Raw genomic sequence first — 27,555 nt, 5'->3', positions numbered from 1 at the left:
TGCAATAAAGCTGACGCATTGCTCATAATGGAAAGCATGGGATTGGGGAAGGGAGAATTTTTCAGTGATGGTGGAGTAGTTGAGGAGGCGCGCTGTTTCTATATCGCTGAGGGTGGAGAATCTTATAAGGCCTCTTTGTTGCCAGATAGAAAAGGTTTTACATTCCAATCCCGGTGAGAAGCTTGGGTTTCCCTGAATTGGGAGATGTCTGGACATGAAGGGTGATAGCTTTAGTGCTTTCCTTACTTCCCTCCAGGCTATGGCTGTGTTTCTGAGAAGATTATGTTGTAGTGGTGGGGGGGTAGATTTCCACTTGCAGTGAAGAAGGTTTTTTACATATAAACAGTGTACAGCAAGCTATTGTAAAGCTTTCAATCACCCTTACTGAATATTTCCAGACATTATTAGGCTCCTCGGTGGACTTCTTTTCAGAGACCAAGGAGTAGGAATGGGCCATTGAGGATTCCATGACATAGTTTGAATACCCGGAGGATTGCGATACCCAGTCTAGCCCTATTCTGCGTAAACAAGCTAGGTTGTAAGCTCTGACATTTGGAAGATTAATGCCTCCTTCATGCCTGGGAAAATATAGTTTTGTAAAAGCTATGCGTGGTCTTTTGTTTTGCCAAATGTAGAGATGGCTTTGTTTAGGGTTGTGATGTCCTTGTGTTGCAGAAGCAGTGGGATCGTTTGGAGTGGATATAGTAAGCGGGCAAAACTGACCATTTTCACTAGGTGGCATCTTCCCAGGAAGGAAAGGGGCAGATCCATCCAGTTACCCAATTCTTGAGAAATTTTTTGGACCAGGGGAAGGTAGTTGAGGTGGTATAGAGAAGAGGGTCGTTTTCCTATTTTGACGCCTAAATATGTGATGTATGATTTGGCCACTGAGAAGGGCGAGTGGAGGGCCCAAGGAGGACTAGTTAGGTTGCCTATGGGGAGGATTTTGCTTTTGCTGTAATTTATGCGGCGACCCAAGCACAAATTTGTCAAATACAGATATGGTGGACATGTCAGAGGAGGGATTAACTGTGAATATGAGGACATCGTCAGCGAAGAGGGACGTGCGTAATTCTTGATTACCTATATTGATTCCGTGTAATGGGGCCTTTTGGGTTAGATATCGGGAAAGGGGTTCTAGTGCCAAATTGAAAAGGAGTAAGGATAGGGGGCAGCCTTGTCTTGTGCCTTTGTAAAGGCAGAATTCCTCCGAAAGGAGGCCAGCCGCCACCAGCCTGGCCGCGGGGGAAGCGTACATGGCATTTACGAGATGTTTGAAGGGGCCCGTGAAGCCCATTTTAGACAAGGCCATTGATAACCATTCAAAATTAACGTTGTCGAAGGCTTACTCCACGTCCAGAGTGCCGATGGCATGTTCTAGGACCACCATTACCTTTCTGATGTTTAAAGTGGCTGTTCTCCCTTTTACAAAACCCGATTGTGCTGGGTGTATCAAAGAGGGGATAATGTTGGCTAGTCTGGCTACAATTTCTGAGAGTATTTTAACGTCGAGCTTTAGGAGTGATATGGGTCGGTACAAACCTGGTTCTTGGGGGTCCTTGCCTTTTTTTGAGAGTAGTTTGATGATGGGTTGGTTTCCGGTGGGTAAGTATGGGCCACCAGTCCATATACCTTTTGTAAACTTCGAAGAGGGCGGGTTCAGTTATAGTATGAAGGGTTCTATAGAATTCCCCTGTAAACCCATCGGGACCAGGGGCTTTAGAGGGAGCTAGGTTGCGGATAGTGTTGGATATTTCGGGTAGGGAGATGGGTGCGTTTAGGGCCTCAAGTTGGGAAGGAGTAACCATGGGTATGGATAGTCTGTTTAGGAAGGACTGGGCGGTGGTTTTGTTTAAGGGAGGTGATGTGTGTTGGGCTAAATGGGCCCTTGCAAAGCCTCGCAAGCAATTTGCCAGCTTTGTTTCCAAATTTGTGGAGGGTGGCATCCATATGGGCCTTATGCGGACCTTGAGGGTGTCTGCCCAGGTGTCAAAGGCAATTTTTGCTGCCTGCCATTCTGATCTATTTTCAGGGGAGTCCCTTGTATATAGAGAGTGCTGCGCCAGGCTAGCGTTCTTGTAGTTTGCTAGGGTGTTCCTTTTTAAAGAGGCGGAGAATGAGATGATTCAGCCTCTGAGGAAGGCCTTACCAGCTTCCCAAAAAAGGTTTGGGTTGTCAGTGTGGGGGGAGTTGGCAGAGGAGAATTCGGACCATGCTTTCCCTATGTTTTGTTGGAAGTCAGAGTTATTTTGTAGATAGGATGGGAAGCACCAAATCTTGGGATTGGGATATAGGTCAGGGTTTTCAAGCTCTATCAAGATGGGTGCGTGGTCCGCTATGGCAATGTCATGTATATCTGCCCCGAGACCGTTGGGACAAGACTGTCAATGCAGAAGAGATAGTCGATTCTGGTGAAAATGTTGTGTGGGTTGGAATAGAAAGTGAATTCCCTGTCCGCAGGGTGAAAGTGCCGCCATGGGTCATGGAGATGGAGAGATTCCCTAGTGGATGCAAAGTGTGTAAGATCGGGGGTTTTGGATGTTGGTCGCAGACGCTTGGAGGAGGCTCTGTCATCTATCGGATGGAGGGTGGTATTGAAATCTCCCCCAACTATATGAGGGAGGTGTGGGGAGCGTAATAGCCAGGAGGATGTTTCACTAAAGAACTGTTTACCAGGGTTGTTTGGGGCATATATATTGGCGATCACCAGGTCTCTGTTTCCTGGAAATGAAGCGGCCCTGGCTGTCGGTGTCTACGGAAAGAACCTCGCAAGGGAGGTTCTTGTGGATTAATATGATAACCCCTGCCTTACAATCAAGTGCACTTGAGCCCAGAACAGAGCCCACCCAGAGTTTTTCATGCAGTGAAAGTCAGGGGAAGTCAGGTGGGTTTTCTGGAGTAGAGCAATGTCGGTTTTTAGTCTCTTAAGGTGGTGAAGGATTTTGAGTTTCTTAATGGGGGACCTAAGCCCTTTCACATTCCAAGAGCTAATTCTCATAGGATTATTATCGAAGGGGTGATTTGTGCTGGTATAAGGGTTTTAATGAGATTAGACTTGAGGGGGTGGGCTATTATTGGAAAGCATAGTGGGAAAAAGTGTCTATGAGGAATAGGTGCTGCCTGAGTGTCTAATGGTTGACGGGTGTCTTAAGAAATAAGAGTGAGAGGTGGGGAGGAACTAGGGAGGGTAGGAGTAAGAAATAATACTACAAAGTATTGAAGGAACTTCACTTTTTTCCCACATAGAGTCACTGTATAGACCAGCTCCCATTAACGACCCGAGCGCTATAGCGGATGGGTGTTCATATTGTTTTAGCACCATTCGCAGGTCAGCAAGGGGTATTGCGGTATTCAGGTCCAGATGGTCTGAAGCGCTTTGGAGAGTCCTTCCTCGGGCTTTGTTGGTTGCGGTTGCTTGGGAAGGACCTGTGCAGGGAGTTAGAGTGTGCATCATCGCGTAAAGACCGCAGGAATGCCTCAGATTTAGAGGTGTCTTGAAAGGAGAGCTGATCGCCGTTGGGGGCTTTGAGTTGCGGGGAGGGCTAGAATGAATTTCATCTGTCACTGGTGCAGTTTAGTGCAGATATGTTGAAAGGCTTTTCTCTTTTTAGAGACTTCTACGGAGTAGTCGGCAAAGATTAGAATTTTGAGTCCATTAATTTGAAAAGATCTGGTTTGCCTGAACTTCTGCAGGATGAGGGCCTTGTCCGTGTAGTTAAGGTACTTAGCGATGATCGGGCGGGGGGGTTTTGCGATCAGAAGTGAAGGCACCCATGCGGTGGGCCCTTTCTAGCGTGCAGGAGCCAGGAAGGCCCAAAGCCTCTGGGATGCATCTGGTGCAGAATTCGGTAATGGCTGATGATTTCAGTGCTTCTGGTACGCCTACAAATCGCAAATTGCTCCTTCTGGATCTGTTCTGTAAATCGTCCAGTTTTTGGAGAATGTATTGGTTTGTTTTGTCTTGTGTTTGTTCAGTAGCCTGCGCTTGGTACATGTCTTCCTCCACACTTGAGAGGCGATGTTCCACCTCATTGAGCCTAGATGCATGTTCCCCCAGTTGTTTCTTGAATTGTCTCATCCCAGCTTCCACTGCCTTTTCCACTGAGGCAGTTATCAGTGTGTCATAAACCAGATGTGACCAGAACTGTGTGACTGCGACAGAGTGAACCAGACATAAATAGGTGAAAGTAAGTTTATTAAGGAAAATGCATATGTGAACAAAAAGCCACACTAGGGATACAACCTGATTCATATCAAAAGGAGGAGTGAAATCATCACGGCCCTCTGGAATACAGGCCAGGGCCAGCCCAGTACATAGATCAAAGGCTGCACCTCCCCAAACAATATATAACCCTGATCGACCAGGGAGTGAGCCAAACGTATAGTGGCAAACAACCAGGCTGGGCAGCGGACAGCAACAGTCCAGGCTGGGCAGCGTACAGCAACAGTCCAGGCTGGGCAGCGGACAGGAGCACTCCAAGCTGGACAGCGGACAGGAGCACTCCAAGCTGGGCAGCGGACAGGAGCACTCCAAGCTGGGCAGCGGACAGGAGCACTCCAAGCTGGGCAGCGGACAGGAGCACTCCAAGCTGGGCAGCGGACAGGAGCACTCCAAGCTGGGCAGCGGACAGGAGCACTCCAAGCTGGGCAGCGGACAGGAGCACTCCAAGCTGGGCAGCGGACAGGAACACTCCAGGCTGGGCAGCGGACAGGAACACTCCAGGCTGGGCAGCGGACAGGAACACTCCAGGCTGGGCAGCGGGCTCTCCAGGCTGGGCAGCGGGCTCTCCAGGCTGGGCAGCGGGCTCATCAAGCTGGAGAGCAGGCACTGGCACCTCAGGCTGGAACACTGGCACCAAGACTTTGGGCTGGAAGGCAGGCACCGAGACATCAAGCTGGAAGGAAGGCACCGAGACATCAGGCTGGAAGGCAGGCACCGAGACATCAGGCTGGAAGGTAGGCACGTCAGGCTGGAAGGCAGCCACCGAGACATCAGACTGGAAAGTGGAGACATCAAGCTGGAAGGCAGGCACCGAGACATCAGGCTGGAAGGCAGGCACCGAGACATCAGGCTGGAAGGCAGGCACCGAGACATCAGGCTGGAAGGCAGGCACCGGGATGTCAGACTGGATTGGATTAGCTGGTGTGGAGGCAGGTTGGGTTACTGGCAGGATCGTCTTGGTTGGAAAAAACTTTCGTTTTTTCTTTGGCTTAGCCACTGAAGCTCTGTAGGTGAGGGGTGCAGCAGACTGGAAAGGAGGATTGGGATATGGCAGAGAAGAGGTAACAGTAGCTGGGGGAAGTTCCTGTGGGTTTGTAGGCAGCTGAGAAGAGGCAGGTGGGTTGAATGCAGGATAGGTACAGGGAGCAGAGACCGGATATGAGTATTTGGTTGGCAGCAGCGAATACTGAGCTGCAACTGCGATTGACATGGGTGATAGGGAAACATACATTTGGGTAGGCTGGTGTTTGGTGGCAGAGGTGGTTTGTTTGGCTGGAGCTGCTTGCATCATGTCAGACCATGCTGAAAGTATAGGTTGTACAAACTGTGCTTTCAAATCTCCCTGTCTAACAAAAGACTGAGCAGACACAATGTACTCCGCAATCACCTGTGGGGAACAGGCTGAATAGTGCTCACAAAAATCAGCTGAATCATCTTCAAAAAGCCACACTAGGGATACAACCTGATTCATATCAAAAGGAGGAGTGAAATCATCACGGCCCTCTGGAATACAGGCCAGGGCCAGCCCAGTACATAGCTTGATCAAAGGCTGCACCTCCCCAAACAATATATAACCCTGATCGACCAGGGAGTGAGCCAAACGTATAGTGGCAAACAACTGGTCACTAGACCATCCTTTCAAAGCCTGGCGGCAATAATCACCACTTTCAGATGCCAGCAGAAAAAAATAAATAACCTCATCGGCATTCATGTTTGCAACCAACGGAATCAAAATGGTTCCCCTGTGCAGCCACTTCTGGTCAGGGACGGCCCTGGTATTTTGTCATAAACCAGATGTGACCAGAACTGTGTGACTGCGACAGAATGAACCAGACATAAATAGGTGAAAGTAAGTTTATTAAGGAAAATGCATATGTGAACACACCACCAATACAGAGTGAACAACCAAACAATCAGTGATCTAAAACCAACCAGCATATGTAGCAAGAGGGAGTACCAGAATCGTAGTCAAGCCAGGCCAGGGTCATAAACAGGGAATCAGTAGCTGGGAAGGGAGATAACAGGACAAGAGAGGATGGATGGATCACAGGAGGGACGGGTCAGGTACAAGGCTCAGAGTCCAGGGTTCAGGTAACGGACAGGAAACAGGATCAACAGGTTCCAGGAATCAGGTTTCAGGTTCAGGCTACAGGATCAGGAATCAGAGTAACAGGATACAGGTCAGGGCTCAAGGTCAATACCAGGGCAACATAAGTCTGCAATTGCTGGGTATTTATACTGCAGATTTGCTAATTAAGGTCAGGTGATACCTGTCTGCAGAGGGGAATACCTGCTCCATACTGCCAGGATTCCTCCGCTGGTGGACGCCAGTACTGCGGCCCAAAGGTGACAGAATACTTGCAGGAAAGAGCAGCTCCGAACTGCCAGGAGACACCTGCTGGTGGACCTCAATATTGCACGCCAAATGATCGATATTACCAGCAGAGAAGACCTTTCCTGACACATGGGGGCTAGGAAAGCTGCCACGGCCTGGGCTATGCGATCCGTGTCGCTGTCTCCCTGGTGTCTGGAGGGGGAGACAGGCTGTGAGGGGAGAGAGGCCTGCTGTGAGAAGGGGGAGGCTGTGCATCCACTCACCTCTGTCAGGGAAATTTTAAGCTTCTCCCAATAAGCATATAATTTCTTTGTGCTTAAAAGCACAAATACAGCTCTCTCAAAAAATGCTGGGAAAGCACACTTTGTATCTCTCCAAGTAACGCAGACATACATGAAATGGTAGTTGCAACAAACGAAAATCAAGCCACAGCGACCACAAGAAAATGGCTGGCGAAAGCTGGGCCGCATGGCAGACAGCAAAATGGCCGACAACAAAAGGACCACACGGCGACACCAACACATGAAATGCAGTTGCTGATCCCGCCAAAACCAGCACAAACCAAGATTAGAACCAAAATCTTTCTCCACAAAAACTGACTAAAACAATTGAGAGTTCACACTTAAACGTAGACACACACTTTAGGCTACATCACCCAGGGCCCATAGGAACACATGCTATCCAATGAAACCACACATCCCTATCCGCCAAGTGAACACTTACAAACATTTTAGGGTATATACTACTAGGGACCTTGGCCAACCAAACAACACAGGCTCTCCAATCAAACAACAACATTACATAAAACACAAAATAACACAGCTCAAACATACACTCTTGTTCCCAAATAAAGTTCATATACTTACTCTGGAATTAGCTTCCATAGAAACAAAACATTTGAGAAATACCCACAGTGGTGCTTGCATGCATGATTTATTTATTTACTTTTATTTATTTCGGTACTTATATAGCACCGTCAATTTACGCAGCGCTTTACGTATACATTGTACATTCACATCAGTCCCTACCCTCAAGGAGCTTACAATCTAAGGTCCCTAACTCACATTCATACATACTAGGGACAATTTTAGACAGGATCCAATTAACCTACCAGCATGTCTTTGGAGTGTGGGAGGAAACCGGAGTACCCGGAGGAAACCCACGCAGGCACAGGGAGAACATGCAAACTCCAGGCAGGTAGTGTCGTGATTGGGATTCGAACCAGCGACCCTTCTTACTGCTAGGCGAGAGTGCTACCTACTACACCACTGTGCTGCATGATCTTTCATCTCAAAACAAAAAGAGCTCCCCCCATGCTATTGTCCCCAGGGAGTAGCCCTTTCAACAAACAGTCCCCATTGTAAGTGATGGAACAGCCATGCCTTGCCGCCCTTCCCCCTCATGGCCACTTGAATATGCGGCAGGCATTTTCAAGAGCAACTTAAAGACAAACCCTTTACTTAAAAATATTTTTACACTTATGGGGACGTGTGTCTTGGTCCCATACAAAGGTAATAATCACAATTCACACATTTCTATTTCTCATATACATCCTTGAGGTAATTGAAGCCGTATTAGTGCAATTGTGACACAGAAAATTGAGTACTGTCCGTGATACTTTTTTTATTTGCACTAACATATCATTTTTTATGGACAAGCTTTCGGGGTGTGTCTCCTTCTTCAAGGTCCAAGCAGTACTGATTCACAAAAGTTTTAGCAGAAGGTAAAATGTTAAAACAAAACAAAAAAAAAAATCTCTGAGGGAAAGGAAAAAGAAAAACAAACACATACAAATCAATAGTATAGCAATGGTAATAAAGCTATCAGCAAGTGAGATAAGACAGAGGGAAAGCTATAGACTGGAGGGGGGGGGGGGGAGATGATAGTCACAGAGGGGGTCATAAAATTTTAGTATAGCGGGCGAGGAAACCAAGATCTAAATTTAGGATTTAGGCCATTGTTTTTTGTGTCAAAAAGAAGTATCATTCTTAGCTCAAACATTTTCCTTTCCTAGATAGTTCTGAAATTATTTTTAAGAACTAAAACATTGCATATAGTGTGGTCCGGTTGTGAGAAATGATGTCCCACAGGTGTGCAGAAACTGTCTTCCTTATGTTCCTTGATGGTATGTCTGTGCAAATTCACCCTCACTTGTAACTTCTGTCCTGTTTCACCATCATAAGATCCTTTGCTACACCTCTTGCATTGGATGAGGTACACCACATTACTTGGAGGTACAGCCGTATGATCCCGTGATATTGAAGGTCCCATTTGTGTGTGTGATATTTTTGGATAGATCTGGTTGCACAGTTTGCAGCGTTTTTTATTGCAGGGTTTGCTTCCATTATTTGTGACTTTATAATCAGAGTGAAGTTTCCTGCTGATTAGTTTGTGTCTGAGCTTGGGTGGTTGTCTGAAAGCCAATAATGGGGGATGTTTGGAATATTTTTTTCAGAGTTTCATCCTCTGTTATAATGGGTTGTAAATCTTTGATTATCTTTTTGATCCCTTCTAGTGTTGGGTTGTATGTGGTGACTAGAGGTACTCGGTTGTTTGTTTGTTTTTCTCTGTGTATTGGAGGAGATTTTCTCTTCGGGTTTTCAAGGCTGTGTTTATGCTGCTGTTGATGGTTTTGTCTTTGTAACCTTTCTTATGGAAGGAGTCTGCCAGTGTTCTGAGATGTTTAGCTCTGTCTTCTGGGTCTGAACATATTCGGTGGTATCTGATGGCCTGGCTGTGTATGATGACTCGTTTAGTGTGTTGGGGTGAAAACTGGATTTAAGGAGATAGCTGCATCGGTCAGTCGGTTTTCTGTATATCGACGTGTGAAGCTTATCATCTCTGATGTATACTGTAGTGTCTAGGAAGTTGACATGTGTGTTCGAATAATCCATTTTTAGTTTGATAGATGGGTGAAAAGTGTTGATCAATGAGAAAAATTGTTTTAGATTTTCTTCATCTTCAGTCCATATCATGAAGATATCATCAATATAGCAGTAATATCTGTATGGCTTTTGTTGTACGCTGTTCAGGAAACTGTCCTCCAGGACAGTCAGCCATAAATAAATTTGCATATTGGGGTGCCATTTTACTTCCCATAGTAGTACCCATACATTGGAGATAGATGTCATTGTTGAAAGTAAAGTAGTTATGTGTAAGAATGAATTAGATGAGCTGTGTAACATCCTCAACAGTGTACTTGTGGTTTGTTGAGGATGATAAGAATCTGTGACATGCTGCCAACCCATCCTTGTGAGGGATGTTACTGTACAGAGATTCTACATCCTTAGTGACTAGAAGTGTTTTTGGTGGTAATTTTTGTATATTGTTAAGCTTGTTCAGAAAATCAGTGGGGTCTTGCAGGAAACTAGTAGTGTTCATGACTAACGGTTTTAACATAGTTACATATAGTTACATAGTAGGTGAAGTTGAAAAAAGACACAAGTCCATCAAGTCCAACCTATGTGTGTGATTATGTGTCAGCATTACATTGTATATCCCTGTATGTTGCGGTCATTCAGGTGATTATCTAGTAGTTTCTTGAAGCTATCAATGCTCCCCGCTGAGACCACCGCCTGTGGAAGGGAATTCCACATCCTTGCCGCTCTTACAGTAAAGAACTCTCTACGTAGTTTAAGGTTAAACCTCTTTTCTTCTAATTGTAATGAGTGGCCACGAGTCTTATTAAACTCTCTTCTGCGAAAAAGTTTTATCCCTATTGTGGGGTCACCAGTACAGTATTTGTAAATTGAAATCATATCCCCTCTCAAGCGTCTCTTCTCCAGAGAGAATAAGTTCAGTGCTCGCAACCTTTCCTCATAACTAAGATCCTCCAGACCCTTTATTAGCTTTGTTGCCCTTCTTTGTACTCGCTCCATTTCCAGTACATCCTTCCTGGGGACTGGTGCCCAGAACTGGACAGCATACTCCAGGTGCGGCCGGACCAGAGCCTTGTAGAGTGGGAGAATTATCGTTTTATCTCTTGTGTTGATCCCCCTTTTAATGCATGCCAATATTCTGTTTGCTTGGCATTGCATGCCATTGCTGAGCCTATCATCTACTAGGACCCCCATTGCATTGGCATGGGCATTGCATGCCATTGCTGAGCCTATCATCTACTAGGACCCCCAGGTCCTTTTCCATCCTAGATTCCCCCAGAGGTTCTCCCCCCAGTGTATAGATTGCATTCATATTTTTGCCACCCAAATGCATTATTTTACATTTTTCTACATTGAACCTCATTTGCCATGTAGTCGCCCACCCCATTAATTTGTTCAGGTCTTTTTGCAAGGTTTCCACATCCTGCGGAGAAGTTATTGCCCTGCTTAGCTTAGTATCGTCTGCAAATACAGAGATTGAACTGTGTATCCCATCCTCCAGGTCGTTTATAAACACATTAAATAGGATTGGTCCCAGCACAGAACCCTGGGGAACCCTACTACCCACCCCTGACCATTCTGAGTACTCCCCATTTATCACCACCCTCTGAATTCGCCCTTGTATCCAGTTTTCAATCCATGTACTCACCCTATGGTCCATGCCAACGGACCTTATTTTGTACAGTAAACGTTTATGGGGAACTGTGTCAAATGCTTTTGCAAAATCTAGATACACCACGTCTACGGGCCTTCCTTTATCTAGATGGCAACTCACCTCCTCATAGAAGGTTAATAGATTGGTTTGGCAAGAACGATTCTTCACAAATCCATGCTGATTACTGCTAATGATATAGTTCTTATTACTAAAATCTTGTATATAGTCCCTTATCATCCCCTCCAAGAGTTTACATACTATTGATGTTAGGCTAACTGGTCTGTAATTCCCAGGGATGTATTTTGGGCCCTTTTTAAATATTGGTGCTACATTGGCTTTTCTCCAATCTGCTGGTACCATTCCAGTCAATAGACTGTAAAAATTAGGAACAACGGTCTGGCAATCACGTGACTGAGTTCCCTAAGTTCCCTAAGTACCCTCGGATGCAAGCCATCTGGTCCCGGTGATTTATTAATGTTAAGTTTCTCAAGTCTAATTTTAATTCTGTCCTCTGTTAACCATGGAGGTGCTTCCTGTGTTGTGTCATGAGGATAAACACTGCAGTTTTGGTTACTGAAGCCCCCCGATTCACTCGTGAAGACTGAGGAGAAGAATAAATTCAGTACCTTCGCCATCTCCCCATCCTTTGTAACCAGATGTCCTTCCTCATTCTTTATGGGGCCAATATGGTCTGTCCTCCCTTTTTTACTGTTTACATACTTAAAGAATTTCTTGGGATTTTTTTTTGCTCTCCTCCGCTATGTGTCTTTCATGTTCTATCTTAGCCGTCCTAATTGCACCCTTACAATTCTTGTTGCATTCTTTATAAAGTCTGAATGCTGAGGATGATCCCTCAACCTTGTATTTTTTGAAGGCCTTCTCCTTTGCTTTTATATGCATTTTTACATTGGAGTTAAGCCATCCAGGATTTTTGTTCGCTCTTTTAAATTTATTACCCAATGGGATACATTGGCTAATGCCCTTATTTAATATGCTCTTAAAGCAAACCCATCTCTCCTCCGTATTCTTTGTTCCTAATATTTTATCCCAATTTATGCCTTTTAGCAAGGTTTGTAGTTTAGGGAAGTTGGCTCTTTTGAAATTCAGTGTCTTTGTGTTCCCTTCATGTTTCCTATTTGTGTGATTTATACTGAAACTAATTGACCTGTGATCGCTGTTACCTAAATTGCCCCGTATTTCCACATCCGTGATCAGGTCTGTATTGTTGGTAATCAGTAGATCCAGTAATGTTTTATTTCTAGTTGGTGCGTCTACCATCTGACCCATAAAATTGTCCTGCAAGACATTAAGGAACTGGCGAGCCTTAAATGAATGCGCGGTTCCCTCCGCCCAGTCTATGTCTGGATAATTAAAATCCCCCATTATGATAACACTTCCCATCCTTGCTGCTAATCCAATTTGTGATAGTAGATCCGTCTCCACTTCCTCCCTCAGGTTAGGGGGCCTATAGCATACTCCCAGTATTATTTTCCCCTTAGCTTCATCCCTTTGGAGCTCTATCCATAAGGATTCCACCCCCTCTCTAGCTCCCTCAGTGATGTCATCTCTCACATTCGCTTGTACATTATTCTTGATATATAGGCATACCCCTCCCCCTTTTTTACCCTCTCTATCCTTGCGGTATAGGGTATACCCTTGAATGTTTGCCAGCCTCCTTGTACAACAGTATCTCTAGTTCACCCATCTTGTCCGCCATGCTCCTGGCATTGGTGAACATGCCACATAGTTTAGACCGGTTGCATATTGTCCTCGTATTGGGTGTATCGAGATTGCAACTAGGACTTGCTACTATACTCATCTTGTGTTTTTGTGCTTTGGTTAACCTACCACTAATGCCCCCAATACTACCCTCTGGAATATCTTCCGCGCTGGCTATCTCTGTCTCTGGACCCTCCCCCCATCGCCTAGTTTAAAAACCCCTCTAACTTTTTGGCCATCTTCATTCCCAGCAGATCTGCACCCTCCTCATTTAGGTGCAGTCCGTCCCTTCTATAGTACCGGTTACCGACTGAGAAGTCGGCCCAGTCCTCCAGGAACCCAAACCCCTCCTTACTACACCAGCTCTTCAGCCACTTGTTTACTTCCCTAATCTCCCTCTGCCTTTCCGGTGTGGCTCGATGTACCGGTAGTATTCCTGAGAATACTACCTTGGAGGTCCTTTTCCTCAATTTAGCTCCTAAGTCCCTAAAATCGTTCTTTAGGACACTCCATCTGCCTCTGACTTTGTCATTGGTGCCAACGTGCACCATGACAGCCGGGTCTTCCCTGGCCCCTCCACGGATCTTGTGGACAGATTACTGGATGTGCCGAACCCGAGCGCCCGGTAGACAACATACTGTTCGGCGCTTCAGGTCTTGGTTACAGATTGCCCTCTCTGTCCTTCTAAGAATTGAGTCCCCTACCACCAGAATCTGGCTTTCCTTTCCCTTTGCTGCCCCCCCACTCTCACTGGAGGAGTTCTTCCCCTGGCAGCTAAGAGAGTCCCTCAGCTCCAGCAGTGCTGGTCCCTGACCAATGTCACTCAATGGAGCGTACTTATTGGGATGCTCCAGTCCTGGATCGACCTCCCTGGCACTTCCCCCTCTACCCCACCTGACTGTCACCCATCTACTCTTTGCTAGTGCCTGCACCTCTTTGTCTCCACCCGCCTCTGTGCTGGCCCCTGCTGGCACCTGCCGTGTACGTTCCTGGCTCTCCTTTAGTATGGAGGGACTTCTCAGTGCTGACAGTTGCTTCCCCAGATTCAGAACCTGAGCTTCCAGGGAAACAATGTGCTTACATTTTGCACAGCAGTATTCGCCCTCGATCGGATGATCAAGGAACGCATACATGCAGCAAGATGTACAAAGAGTCGCCTCTCCACACCCGCCGGGCATCGTACCTATTAAATTTAATTAGGATTTGGGGATTTTACCCTGTCCAAATTACCTAACAGCTAGCTTCCTGGCACTAATACTCAAGACAATACCCAGGTACACACAGACCTACGTGCAATCGCAGAACAGTCGCAGACCTACGTGCACTTGCAATACTCAAGTATACAGTACACAATACACAAGTACTAACAATCCACACACACTACTCAGAAAACATTCAGGTACTCACACTACATAGGTACTATGACCCCTGTTATAACCTCCTGTTTTAAACTCTGGTTTTTAACTCGCCACTTATACCAGTTCCACTTACACAGAGTTCCACAGCCTCAGACTGAGCACGCTCAGAATGAGTCCTACACACAGTTATATAGGCACCTGTGAGCAATTAACCATCCCCCTTAATTGATAGCCTGAAGGAACCAGAGAAGAAAAAAAAAAAAGCTATTTAAAAAGTGACAGAAAAAGGTGATTGAAAAACTAAAAGGAAAAGCCCCTGGATTTCCTGGCTTGTGAATCTTGGGCAGCATGTAGAATTCTCCAATTTCTGGATTATCTAAAATCGCATTGATAAGTTCTGAATGTAGGTGGCTTGGTATTATTGTAATGAGACCTTTTAATTGCTTAGTAAAATCCTGGGTTGGATCATAATCCAGTTTTTTGTAGTAAGTGGTATTTGCCAGCTGTCTCTGGCCCTCTTGTATATATTTGTCTTTATCCATCAAAACGACTGCTCCCCCTTTATCTGCTGGTTTGATGGTTATGGTCTGATTATTGCGCAGATCGTGTAAAGCCCTTCACTCCAGTGGTTAAAGGTTGTATAATATTTTCTTTTGTTAGATGGATATCAGGGATGTGACACGAAGCCTGAAGCTGTCAATATATGTATCCAGTTTGGGGTTGCGTCCTTGAGGAACTCGGAATCATAAATTTGTCAAATCATAAACTTTCCACACCAGAAATAACAGTCCTCTCCAAAGGCCTCACATTTTGCCCGATGACCAAATTGGATAATTTACAGGTATGGTCAGGAAATGGAGGAATTCTTCAGGAGACTAATGCTCAAAGAATAATTTCACTGTAATGAAAGGAATCCTAGGACAATAGGAGGTGACAAAAAGAAAAAGAACAGCAACTTCACACCTCCACAAGGACGCAACCCCAAACTGGATACCTATATTGACAGCTTCAGGCTGCGTGTCACATCCCTGATATCCATCCAACAAAAGTAAATATTATACAACCTTTCACCACTGGAGCGAAGGGCTGTACACGATCTGCGCAATAATCAGACCATAACCATCAAATCCGCAGATAAACGTGGAACAGTCATTGTGATGGATACCGACAAATATATACAAGAGGGCCAGAGGAAGCTGGCAAATACCACTTACTACAAAAAACTGGATTATGATCCGACCCAGGATTTTACTAAGCAATTAAAAGGTCTCATTACAACAATACCAAGCCACCTACATTCAGAACTTATCAATGCGATTCCAGAAATTGGAGACTTCTACATACTGCCCAAGATTCACAAGCCAGGAAATCCAGGCAGACCCATTATAACAGGTATAATTACACTTACCGAACATATCTCAGGCCTTGTACAAAACATGTTAAAACCGTTAGTCATGAACACTACTAGTTTCCTGCAAGACACCACTGATTTTCTGAACAAGCTTTACAATATACAACAATTACCACCAAAAACACTTCATCACTATGGATGTAGAATCTCTGTACAGTAACATCCCTCACAAGGATGGATTGGCAGCATGTCACAAATTCTTATCATCCTCAACAAACCACAAATACACTGCTGAGGATGTTACACAGCTCATCTAATTCATTCTTACACATAACTACTTTACTTTCAACAATGACATCTATCTCCAATGTATGGGTACTGCTATGAGAAGTAAAATGGCACCCCAATATGCAAATTTATTTATGGCTGACCTGGAGGACAATTTCCTGAACAGCATACAACAAAAGCCATACAGATATTACCGCTATATTGATGATATCTTCATGATATGGACTGAAGGGGAAGAAAATCTAAAACAATTTTTCTCATTGATCAACACTTTTCACCCATCAATGAAACTAAAATGGATTATTCGAACACACATGTAAACTTCCTAGACACTACAGTATACATCAGGGATGATAAGCTTCACACGTCAATATACAGAAAACCGATTGACCGATGCAGCTATCTCCATAATTCCAGTTTTCACTCCCAACACACTAAACGAGCCATCATACACAGCCAGGCCATCAGATACCACCAAATATGTTCAGACCCAGAAGACAGAGATAAACATCTCAGAGCACTGGCAGACTCCTTCCATATGAAAGGTTACAAAGACAAAACCAGCAACAACAGCATAAACACAGCCTTGAAAACCCGAAGAGAAAATCTCCTCCAATACACAGAGAAAAAAACAAACAACCGAGTACCTCTAGTCACCACATACAACCCAACACTAGAAGGGATCAAAAAGATAATCAAAGATTTACAACCCATTATATCAGAGGATGAAACTCTGAAAAAAATATTCCAACCTCCCCCATTATTGGCTGTCAGACATAAACTAATCAGCAGGAAACTTCACTCTGATTATAAAGTCACAAATAATGGAAGCAAACCCTGCAATAATAAACGCTGCAAACTGTGCAACCAGATCAATCTATCCAAAAATATCACACACACAAATGGGAACTTCAATATCACGGGATCATACAGCTGTACCTCCAGTAATGTGGTGTACCTCATCCAATGCAACAGGTGTAGCAAAGGATCTTATGTTGGTGAAACAGGACAGAAGTTACAAGTGAGGATGAATTTGCACAGACATACCATCAAGGAACATAAGGAAGACCGTTTCAGCACACCTGTGGGACATCATTTCTTACAATCGGACCACACTATAGAAGACTGCAATGTTTTAATTCTTAAAGGAAATTTCAGAACTATGCAGGAAAGGAAAACGTGTGAGCTAAGCATGATGCTTCTTTTTGACACACAAAAAAAAATGGCCTAAATCCAGTCTATAGCTTTTCCTCTGTCTTATCTCACTTGCTGATAGCCTTATTACCATTGCTTTACTATTGATTTGTATGTGTTTTTGTTTTTCTCTTTCCTTTCCCTCAGAGATTTTTTTTTTGTTTGTTTTTAACATTTTACCTTCTGCTAAAACTTTTGTAAATCAGTACTGCTAGGACCTTGAAGAAGGGGACACACCCCGAAAGCTCGTCCATGAAAAATGATATGTTAGTGCAAATAAAAAAAGTATCACGGACAGTACTCAATTTTCTCTGTCATATACATCCCAAACTTATTACACAGCCTGCTCAGTCACACACAGCATTAACTTTAGGTTTGTATTAAATGGGACCTATAGAGGATTTAAAAATAGGTGCTTCCCCAATTAATAGACCTACTTAAAATGACAAAAATATAACCTACAATAAAAGTCCCGTCATTATACAGAAACTGACAAAAAAACATAAGGTTCTTTGCCTGGCAGATCTTACCTCATACAGCGGACAGAGAATCAAAGTCCCGAACACAGAACAGCAAAAATGTTCGAAAAACTTGAAGTATGGTTGTCTTACCATAGGCCGGCCTTTGCTGGTCTGGTTCTAGATCAGGGGTCTTCAAACTATGGCCCTCCAGTTGTTCAGGAACTACAATTCCCATCATGCCTAGTCATGTCTCTGAATGTCAGAGTTTTACAATGCCTCATGGGATGTGTAGTTCCGCAACAGCAGGAGGGCCGTAGTTTGAGGATCCCTGTTCTAGATCATCATTCCCCCTCGAGGTCCGCTGAATTAGGAAGATCTGTTGGCTTCCTTTCTGGCCCGCCATAATGTCAGGGACATTTTAAGCTTCTCCCTATAAGCATATAATTTCTTTGCGCTTAAAAGCACAAATACAGCTCTCTCAAAAAATGCCGGGAAAGCACGCTTTGTATCTCTTGAAGTAACACAGACAGACGCTGGTATCACGTTGAGCTCTGTAGAATCCTGCTTTGAATGCTTTTTACTCCTTTATTTATACTGTCAACATGAATAAACAAAGGAAGGTGGTGGCTTCAGAATCAGCCAATCAGACACTTGTATTCTTTCAAAAGAACACACACGTGTATATATTCAAATAGAACTGCAGTAGTGACGTGTGCAGACAGTCATGTCCAGGGCCATGCGGCAAGTGCTTTGTGAGACACAAAGGACTCACAATTTGAACCTTATTTACATGGCTCTGAACACAATCGTGTGCACATTCCCACTGCTACCAATGATGCGAGCCATACTCTATCGTGGCTCAGTGGGCCATAACTTTGTATGGTTATGCTATGGTTCCCACGTACGCAGATCTGCTTACTTAGGAGTTTAAATGTGGTCGCCATGGAGTAGCCAGTCCCTTGGTGAGGCATAAACAAACATCCTTAAAAGAGCAAACGGATCCGCTGTGTCCACAGGAAGGTTTCCACAGCCAATGGTGTTCCACCAACGTCTGTATTTGCGAATACCCTCACATGAACATATTACAGCAAAGCTGACACTGGGGGACATCTGACAACATGCATTAATAAAAATGTCCACAACACCTCCATGTCTGGCTCTTCCGCCGTGGCGTTCGGCAAGGCCGAGACCGGGGCCTCAATTTGTGGCTGGGCCGGAGCGGCCATGTGCGAATGCATCCCAGTTTTAGATACGAAGCGGTTCATCTGAGAGCAGGGGTCACCCGAGGGGGCTGCAAGTGGCAGGAGGAGGGTCGGCGGGTATTTATATGCCGTTTTTGGGATTGTTCTGCATAAACTGAGAGGAGATGCAGTCACTCCATACGGCGGTGGAACCGGAAGTGAGCTGTCATCTTAGTGTTTCATCTGAAGTTGCCATGGTGCTGCACATGTGATCAGTTATGACACCAGTTATTTAATGGCTTGAGAGTTCAGTTGAGCGCAAAAGCTACTGTGACAGTAAATATTCATGACATGCCTTGAATGCAACTGTTTTGGGAAACCATTAAATTGATTGGTTTAGTTCCACTTTAAAGCCACATGTAAAGCATATAAGCCAATCAAATTGTGTCCAGTTCCATATTTTATGTACTTTAAAGGATATCTGTCATTAGAGTAAAAATAGGGGCTGCAATTGTTGGGCACCCTGGAAATACTATTTGCTTGGCTGCGGCTGCCTTCAATATTTCGGTTTGTTTTTGTTTTTTTTATATTTTACAGGCTCAGTATGTGCCAGGTGATCAGAGTGGTCCACACTCTTGATCTGCATACTTCTTTTAAGCATGTGATTGAGAAAAATATATTAAAGTCATTGGATCAGTATGATGGCCAGGCAACTAGCATTTCAGTAGGAGAGGTCGCGGTTTCTGCTCATGGGAGGTTCCCTTTACACCCCGTTCACACTGAATACGTCTTTGAAATCTTGCTACTTCAGTGCGATTTCAAATGCTAACAGTCAGTTCAATTTCATTCTGACTTCATGCACAGATGTCAATGCAAGTCGCACATAAAATGGCCAAAATAGTGCAGGAACCAAGTCAGAGTTGCACTGATTTGAACAGTTCCATAGGCACAAATAGGATGCAACTTGTCATGCACTTTTAAACTGTCAAATCACATGACAAGTCACAATCGTGTGAATGGGGGCTATATGGTACAAACTGTTAACATGCAATGTCCCAAACTGTAAGGAAGCAAGAATGTACTAATGACCATTTTGTCCTCTCAGGTGTTGTACTAGGAGGTTGTGGTGACCGATCCATCCGCTTTAGGCCAACCTTGGTCTTCAAAGATCATCATGCACATCTGTTCTTGAACATCTTCAATGACATCTTGAGGGATTTCAAGTAGAAACTGATTCTGCTGAGCTGCCTTAGTCAAAAGAAGGAAGAAAATCAAGAAATCTGTTTTTATTAGGCTCTACTACTCTATACACACAGTTCAGGTCTAACTTTATTGAAGGAAGATTATTTTTGCTCTAGAGCCAAAACAGTGTTCCCATATAAATCCATTTTAATGCCCTACAATGCCTATTTTCATGGGAAAACAGATTTTTTTTTCTAGTGTACAGCATATAGTGTTCAGGGATGTTATCACAATAAAACCTTTCAATACAAAATATAATACTGTATAATAATGAAGAAGTGTAACAAAGACTGTGAAATTGTTTTTCTTTTCTCCTATTCAATTACCTTATTGCTTTGAGAGTGTCAGCACTGTGTTCAGTTTCACAATGTAGGTTCAGTGTATGTGTTGTTTTATCAATGTATTAGGAAAATGGTAGGAATTGTTTGGCCTGCCTTGCACCATTCACTGTCCCTCACAGTGTGAGAATCTGGTTCTGTGAGATGAGTTATCTACAACATTGGATTTATAGTTAGATACCAGACTAATTAGATTAGAAATTACATCATGTTCGAGTGGCACTAGATAAATGACCCCACTTTAAATATATTTGCATGTTATGACGTATAGAGAAAAAAATCAAACCGTCTTTAATTATATGTAACCTATTTCTCTTTGCTAAACCTTTTGAATATAAAATCTTCTACATAATGGCCATAAAGAACACCAGTCATAAAGACAAATATCTTTCAGCCATTCTTAACTCATTTTCATTCTCCTAAATCAGTGCAGTATTTAAAGTGGTATCAAATATAACTTTTAATTGTTTTTATCAATGATCCGTGCTTTGCTCTCCAAAGCATTTCATTTTGCTTTATTTTGCCGGTATGAGTTAATTTTTTTTTTTTTTTCTAAATAATAAGCCATCTTGTCATTGTCTATTCCTGATGATAAATTCACGCTAGTTTCTCTTTAACTCAGGTTATCCATGTAATTAGCCTATTTGTTGTTTACCTTATTAAATGACCACTTATCCGAAAAATGACTATATGAAAGAGGTACAAAAATGTTTATCAGAGTACTACATGTACAGAAATAGAGATATTTGCTACTTATTAGATATTTCATAGCTTTACTGTGCAGCCTATGGCCAGTTTTTTAGTCGAAAGATATCAATAAATATTTGGTGTTTTTTCTTAATAAGAGTATTGGGCAGGAAGTCAAGTGTGGGCTTTAAATAATTAGCTCCCATATGACTATCATTTTAATTGTCCTGTCTTCTAATCCAAATATTTGCCTAGCACACTGTTATGCCCTGTACACACGGTCGGACTTTCTGACGGAAAATGTGTGATAGGACCTTGTTGTCAGAAATTCCGATCGTGTGTGGGCTCCATCACACATTTTCCATCGGAATTTCCGACACACAAAGTTTGAGAGCTTGCTATAAAATTTTCCGACAACAAAATCTGTTGTTGGAAATTCCGATCGTGTGTACACAAATCCGATGCACAAAGTGCCACGCATGCTCAGAATAAATTAAGAGACGAAAGCTATTGGCTACTGCCCCGTTTATAGTCCCGACGTATGTGTTTTACGTCACCGCGTTTAGAACGATCAGATTTTCCGACAACTTTGTGTGACCGTGTGTATGCAAGACAAGTTTGAGCCAACATCCGTCGGAAAAAATCCATGGATTTTGTTGTCGGAATGTCCGATCAATTTCCGACCTTGTGTACAGGGCATTAGTCTCCATTCAGCAGAGCTCACGTATGGTGCCACAAGTCACAGCAGTCAATAGTGGATACATGCAGTGGCTATGAGCGATGAGTGAATCTGCCTGGGTTCTGTTTGCTAACATTTTCGAGAATCTTACTTGAAATTCATGAGCTTTGCAGCAAACCAATTTGATATCTATGGGGCAAATCTTGTTGTTCAATTCTGGCCAAGTTATTGACAAAGGACATGGGAAGCAAGCACTGCCACGGGGCACATGTACCAATGTCAACATTAAATAATTAAAAACAAACATCATTGCCTACACAGAATTTTCAGCTCTCCCCAAGCTCTCCAACACACAATGAAAATATGCCTGCTGAAAGCCCTCCCTTTTATTAGAAATCGAGCCGGGTTATCCATTCCTTAAAGTTAACGGCTTTTGTGACTCATCTGAGCAAGGCCAAAGGCTATGCACTGCATTATAGGTATTCCTTATCTCTTGTGGGGAAGCTGCAAAGTTTTTGACCAAAAGTTTGCAATTCCCAGGGATTCCTCGCAAACCCACAGTAGCCACTAACCTGAACCTTACCCCTTGTGAATAGAAGAACACATGTATAAGTAAGTGTTCAGAAGCAAAAGATCTTTTGGCTGTAGAATCCTTAAATGTCTGACCACCATCAGATGTATATCCCTGAAATGACAAACCCTTTGAAACCACTTGAACCCTATAGACTTGGCCAAATGTTTGTGTGTGTGACTAATATTTAAATTAAAGTTCTGTACTGGAGCCAAATAGATCTATATTGTGTTAAGCTGCCCATGGAAATGTATACCATCTGTAAAATGTAATTTAGATTTTCTTTGATGATAAAGCATATAGATTTTCTTAAATTATAGATATGCTCTTGTATATTGCCTGGGTGGAATGCAGATTTTTAGAGTGTCTCATTTGTGTATGGGTCACTTGTATACTTTCCCCCAAAATTTATGTAAGATTGTTGCCTACTTGGCCAGTCTGTATCTTTCACATTTGGTATTCTGACAGACACAGTCATCATATGACATTTATCACATTGGATCTGCAGGGGTAAATTTTAATCCATATAGTAAATAATTATTGGTATATTATAAATAAAACATAATTGAGTGAGCGTGGATACTCAAAAATGAACCAGAAGCCTAAAAATATTGAAAGTAGCTTTTCTGGACTGACCATTGTCAGCTAATGCTCTCCCAGGAAGCAACATGTAGCTATAGACCCTTTCACCCGTCCTTGCATGAGCTAGCTGAGAATGCACTACAATCCTTAAAGGGTAAGTTCACCTTTACAGAAAATATGTAAGGTGAACCTACAAAGGACCCCCTTCTCAACCCCCACCCCCATCCCGCACAGTGATCTCCCGTTATGAGCCATGCTATAGCCACCTCATCGGACCGGGGCTTAGAAATCTCCTCGGCTTAATCTCCAAAAAAGTCCCTCGTCAGAAGGGACGTTTCAGATCATTCTAATTGGTTGGTGCCGTCACATGGGCGGCACCGACCAATCAGATCCCATGTAGCCCGTCCTGTCAGCGGGGAATTCTGGGGGCATTTCTAAGCCCCAGTCCGGTGAGGCGGCTATACCAGGGCTCATAACGGGCGCTGCAGGTCAGCAGGACAGGGGGACAGGGGGTGAGGAGGGGGTCCTGTGTAAATTCACCTTACAGATTTTTCTGTAAAGGTGAACTTACACTTTAAGAAACTTAGAGAACAGTGCGCACACTGCACTCTGATCTTTTACTCTGCAATAATGAACAGCTTTAACTGCTGGTCAAAGGCTTTACCTACACCAATAATTGCACTGTGAAATTCTTGATATTGCCTAAAAGCACAAAAGTAACATTCAAGCTGTTTTATAAAGTTCTTTTAGAGAAAGCAGCTCTGTCATTCATTGGGCTCTATCAGTTGAGTGGTAACTTTGCAAGTACAGTACAATTATGTATGATTATTAGGTATTCTGAGCCCACATTAAGTTCAGTGGTTGAAATTTCACTACCTATCTGTAGGCTTTTTTTAATTCCCTCCAGGCAATGTATAAAGTCAATATATAATGTAGGATAATAAAGTAGATTGCATTTCATCTCTGTAAACTTTTGCATGCTATACTATTGTAGAAATTTATTTTTGTAACATATTATTTAAAATAAAGGACACTATTGTCATAGACATAAGCCATTAATATGTGCTTTAAATATAGACTTCTATGGTAAAATATATATTTAGTTAGTGATTTAAATGAGCAGATAGGTCTACAACAGTTCTTATATAAAGGTACTAGGATAACTTTCTTGGTCTTTGTTTAGTTTAGTACATGTTCAAACGTATTTACTTTTAATTAGTAGCTTTTAAACAGTGACATAGAGGGCCAGCATCTACTGCTTTCCTGTTTACTCATTCTTAATCATTAATCATTTCCATAACTATGAATATGATGCAGGTGTACCACAGAAATTACTGTTGTGTGCCACTTGCATATCTTTGGTGGGTTAGAAATTATAATCAACTGCTTATGACAAATAAATGGGGACTGCATCTGTATAGTTTGTGAACATTAGTCATGGAGTGATTTCACCATGCTATCTGATCAGGGTAAAATTCCAGTGTCTTATTTTGAGTAGCATACACACAAACTTGTGCCAGCCTGTGGTAATGCTGACTGTTGGCTCACAAGGTTGTTAATGCCCCAGAGTAAACCACACAAAGCCTCTGTGCTGCGCACTGGCGGACAAGGGGTGTCCAGATAGATGGTAAGTAGTTTAAAAAAGGGAAAAATTCTCTCGCTCCCAAGTAGGAATTTGATGAGGGAGCCTTGGTGCTTGGTGCTTTGAAACGCATCATCCCATTGGTGAGAAAGCGTTTCTGGGACTGCTCCCCCTCTGACACTACTGCTCAGTCTGACAACAGTATTTCCTGTCATCCACGGTGCAGCCGGTGACATCATATCCGGGTTCCAGACCTCACACAGCACGGCTATTTCCCTGGTGTTCCCGTTTGCATTTGCAGTGCACAGAGTCTGAAATCCTTGTGACCACCAGCAGCCGCCATTTTCTGTCCACTACCTGGATCCTCCAGCTGATATGTGTTTACTGGCTTGCAGCTTCACAATTAATGCTGGGAATTGTAAGTGTTCAGAGCTGGTTTGTGATCCGTTTTTATACAAGACTGTGAATTTATCCTGAGTAAACAAAAAAGGCTGATACTAACTTTTTTGGCATTGAACTTCTTGGAAGCAAGAGTTTCTTTCCTTTACCTAACACTCACCATCTATTTGGGCACCCCTTGTTTGTCAGTGCTCAGCACAGATGCTTTGTGTGGTTGACTATGTCCATTTCTCCAGTGGATTGCTAGCAGCATGGCACTGTGGGACCAAAAATTATTCATATACAATTTCTTAGCCCAACAGTGAATTGGCGCCTTTGGTACTGTGTTAGTTTTTAATGCCCCAGAGTTATAGCCTGTTTGTGAATGTGTGCATGACTTTGCAGGCTCTATAAAAGTTTTGTGCTTCATCTTAAATGTCTACATATGCGACCTAATTATTGAAAGATCATGTGGAGATTGCAAGGCACCCTTAACTAATGGGATTTTTTCACATGCACTTTCTGCTCCATTCAGTAGGGTAACGGTGAACAGATCCCCTGCTGAATCGGAGCAGACGGGGTGGATGTCACTTTTGTGACACCAATGCCCATTCAGTTTTTTTGGCTGCATTTTAGAAGCAGACTGTGGCAGACCTGTGTTGGATCTAGGTCCGCCGAATGTAAACAAACTTGTGTCTACTTCAGACTATCTCTGATCTGTCATATTTGGATCCAAAAAAAAGAAAATGATGCATTCCTTTTTCCATTTTTTTTCCTGGACCTGGATGAATTCAGAGGTAAGTGGATGTAGGCAGCAGCACGTTCATATACATCTGCCTGCCCATAGGCACGCATGGAGCTTCTAATTAGGTCCACTGAAAAACTGACAGGCAAACCTAATCGGTACCACCCATGTCAAAGTGGCACATAAGGCCGATAAATCTACCTGCTATTGAAAGTTCAGAATAGTTATTGTAGTCATATAAAGACTCCTCCTGCTCTTTTGTGCACTCATTTGTCCAACACTCACCGTGGAAGTTCAGCTCAGGAGCCACTTGTGTGGTGTAGTGAGATTTTGCTGTTTGTTATAAACCATGATGTTGGTGTTTGGTAGAGATGGCTTGTACCACTACCCTATAAAGAACTTATTGGATAAAGGTTGAATATACAGTATACTGCCACAAAGTGTGAGAACATGAATGTGTACCCCACAGAAGAAATTAAAATACATTTTTCATATTAAAACTAAATCAACATCTTAAAGAGGAACTGCAGTCTGCTCACATGCACACCTCCCAACATTTTGAGATGGGAATGAGGGACACCTACTAACAAACGTATGTAGGCATAGGACACGCCCCCTGCCACACCCCCTTAAAGGAGAATTAACCAAAAAAAAGGTTAATCAAATCCACAAGGGCTTTTTTTTTTACCACTACTATTCCTTTATATATGCTTTTAAAATTGACAAATGCAGCAATTTAGAATTTGGATGAAAGGTTTAGCTCTGGGAAACACTTTTTGAAAAGCTAAAAAGTGCATTTTATATACAATAACATAGATCAGACCAAAATGAGGGACAAATGAGGGGGAAAGAGGGACAGAGGGACATTGCTCCAAATCAGGGACAGTCCCTTGAAATCAGGGACAGTTGGGAGCTATGCACATGATTTGTAATATAAACATCTTTGCCATCCTTAAGCTTGCCTCAACCACTTTGCATATTATTTTATATATACTGTGATTCTGTACTTGCAAAATATGCTGCAGAAATCTCCCTCCACTGAGTCTGACTGCCAATATTTTAACTGTGGGCAGCTGGAGCTGCTGCCTGTTCGCTTTCTGGATTTACACAGATACAGAGGCACACCTCCAGCCCTGCAGCTCTCATTGGTCCTCTTATGACTCACCCCCCCCCCCTTACTGGCAAACTCTCACGGGGGTGAGGGAGAGAGCTGTGCATGATGTCATAAAAATAGGCATTTTACCAGACATGAAACAGGAAGTGGGCTGTATAAGGTATTTACTGGCAGAAAAAAAAATGCTTTACTATCCAAAGTTAAAACAACAAGGGCAGAAGATTCAATAAACGCAAAGATGAAAAAACGACTGAAGTTCCGCTTTAAATTTTCATAAGTATATATTGATATGTGAAAAATATACAATAACTGCATTAGGCTAATACTTCTAGAAGTAAATGGACATTTTTAAATATGAATGGTAACTAAACAGATATTCTTGTATGAATGGGATAAAGTTGTTGAACGTTTCAGATCCAATGAGATTAACGTGTATGCAGGATATTCTGTAGATCTGTTAACTTTCAAATACACAATTGTGCATTTTTCTGTTTTTTTTTTTTCTCCTTCTTTTCACACTTATTTTGTATACCAAACATATAGGAAGCTATTAATTTAAAAAAAACAATATAATTATGACTGATAAATAGGGTGCTCATGAAAGGAATCTGAACTACTGTTTACAGTGTTATATAGTGCCAAACATGTTATGACTAACTGCATTTCTGTATTCATGTTGAAAAAAAAATCTGTTAAATTTTAACTGCTGTGTGTGTGTGTGTTAATTTTAAATAAAATGTATTTGTAAATTTAAAATAAAACTTGTTTATTTTTCTTTGTAATTTTAACAGTGTGGAGTGTGCTAGCTCCTCTTTCCTGACATCCTTGAGACATGGGGGAAGGATAAGTACACTAAGAGCCCTTTCACACTGACAACGCGGTGGTGTCGGCGGTAAAGCGCCGCTAGTTTTATCTGCGCTTTTACGACGTTTTAGAGGCGCTTTTTGGCCGCTAGTGGGACGCTTTTAACCCCAGCTAGTGACTGAATAAAAGGT

General features: G+C 43.0%; 1 protein-coding gene across 3 annotated transcripts in view; it reads left to right on the top strand.

Annotated features, from left to right (window-relative positions):
* ABAT (4-aminobutyrate aminotransferase) overlaps positions 1 to 26,613 on the top strand; it is a 585,676-nt gene extending 559,063 nt beyond the window's left edge. For all 3 annotated transcript variants that reach the window (XM_073632986.1, XM_073632985.1, XM_073632987.1), the window contains exon 16: positions 19,748 to 26,613. In XM_073632986.1, the coding sequence (XP_073489087.1) occupies positions 19,748 to 19,869 (122 nt within the window). In that variant the 3' untranslated portion in view covers positions 19,870 to 26,613. The remainder of the gene's footprint in view (positions 1 to 19,747) is intronic.
* Positions 26,614 to 27,555: the final 942 nt, after the last annotated feature.

The sequence above is a fragment of the Aquarana catesbeiana genome, linkage group LG06 (genome assembly GCF_042186555.1).
Source record: "Aquarana catesbeiana isolate 2022-GZ linkage group LG06, ASM4218655v1, whole genome shotgun sequence".
In the NCBI taxonomy this organism is placed as follows: Eukaryota; Metazoa; Chordata; class Amphibia; order Anura; family Ranidae; genus Aquarana; species Aquarana catesbeiana.
The sequence above is the reverse complement of the archived record's forward strand: the minus strand, read 5'-3'. Positions and strand labels throughout refer to the sequence as shown.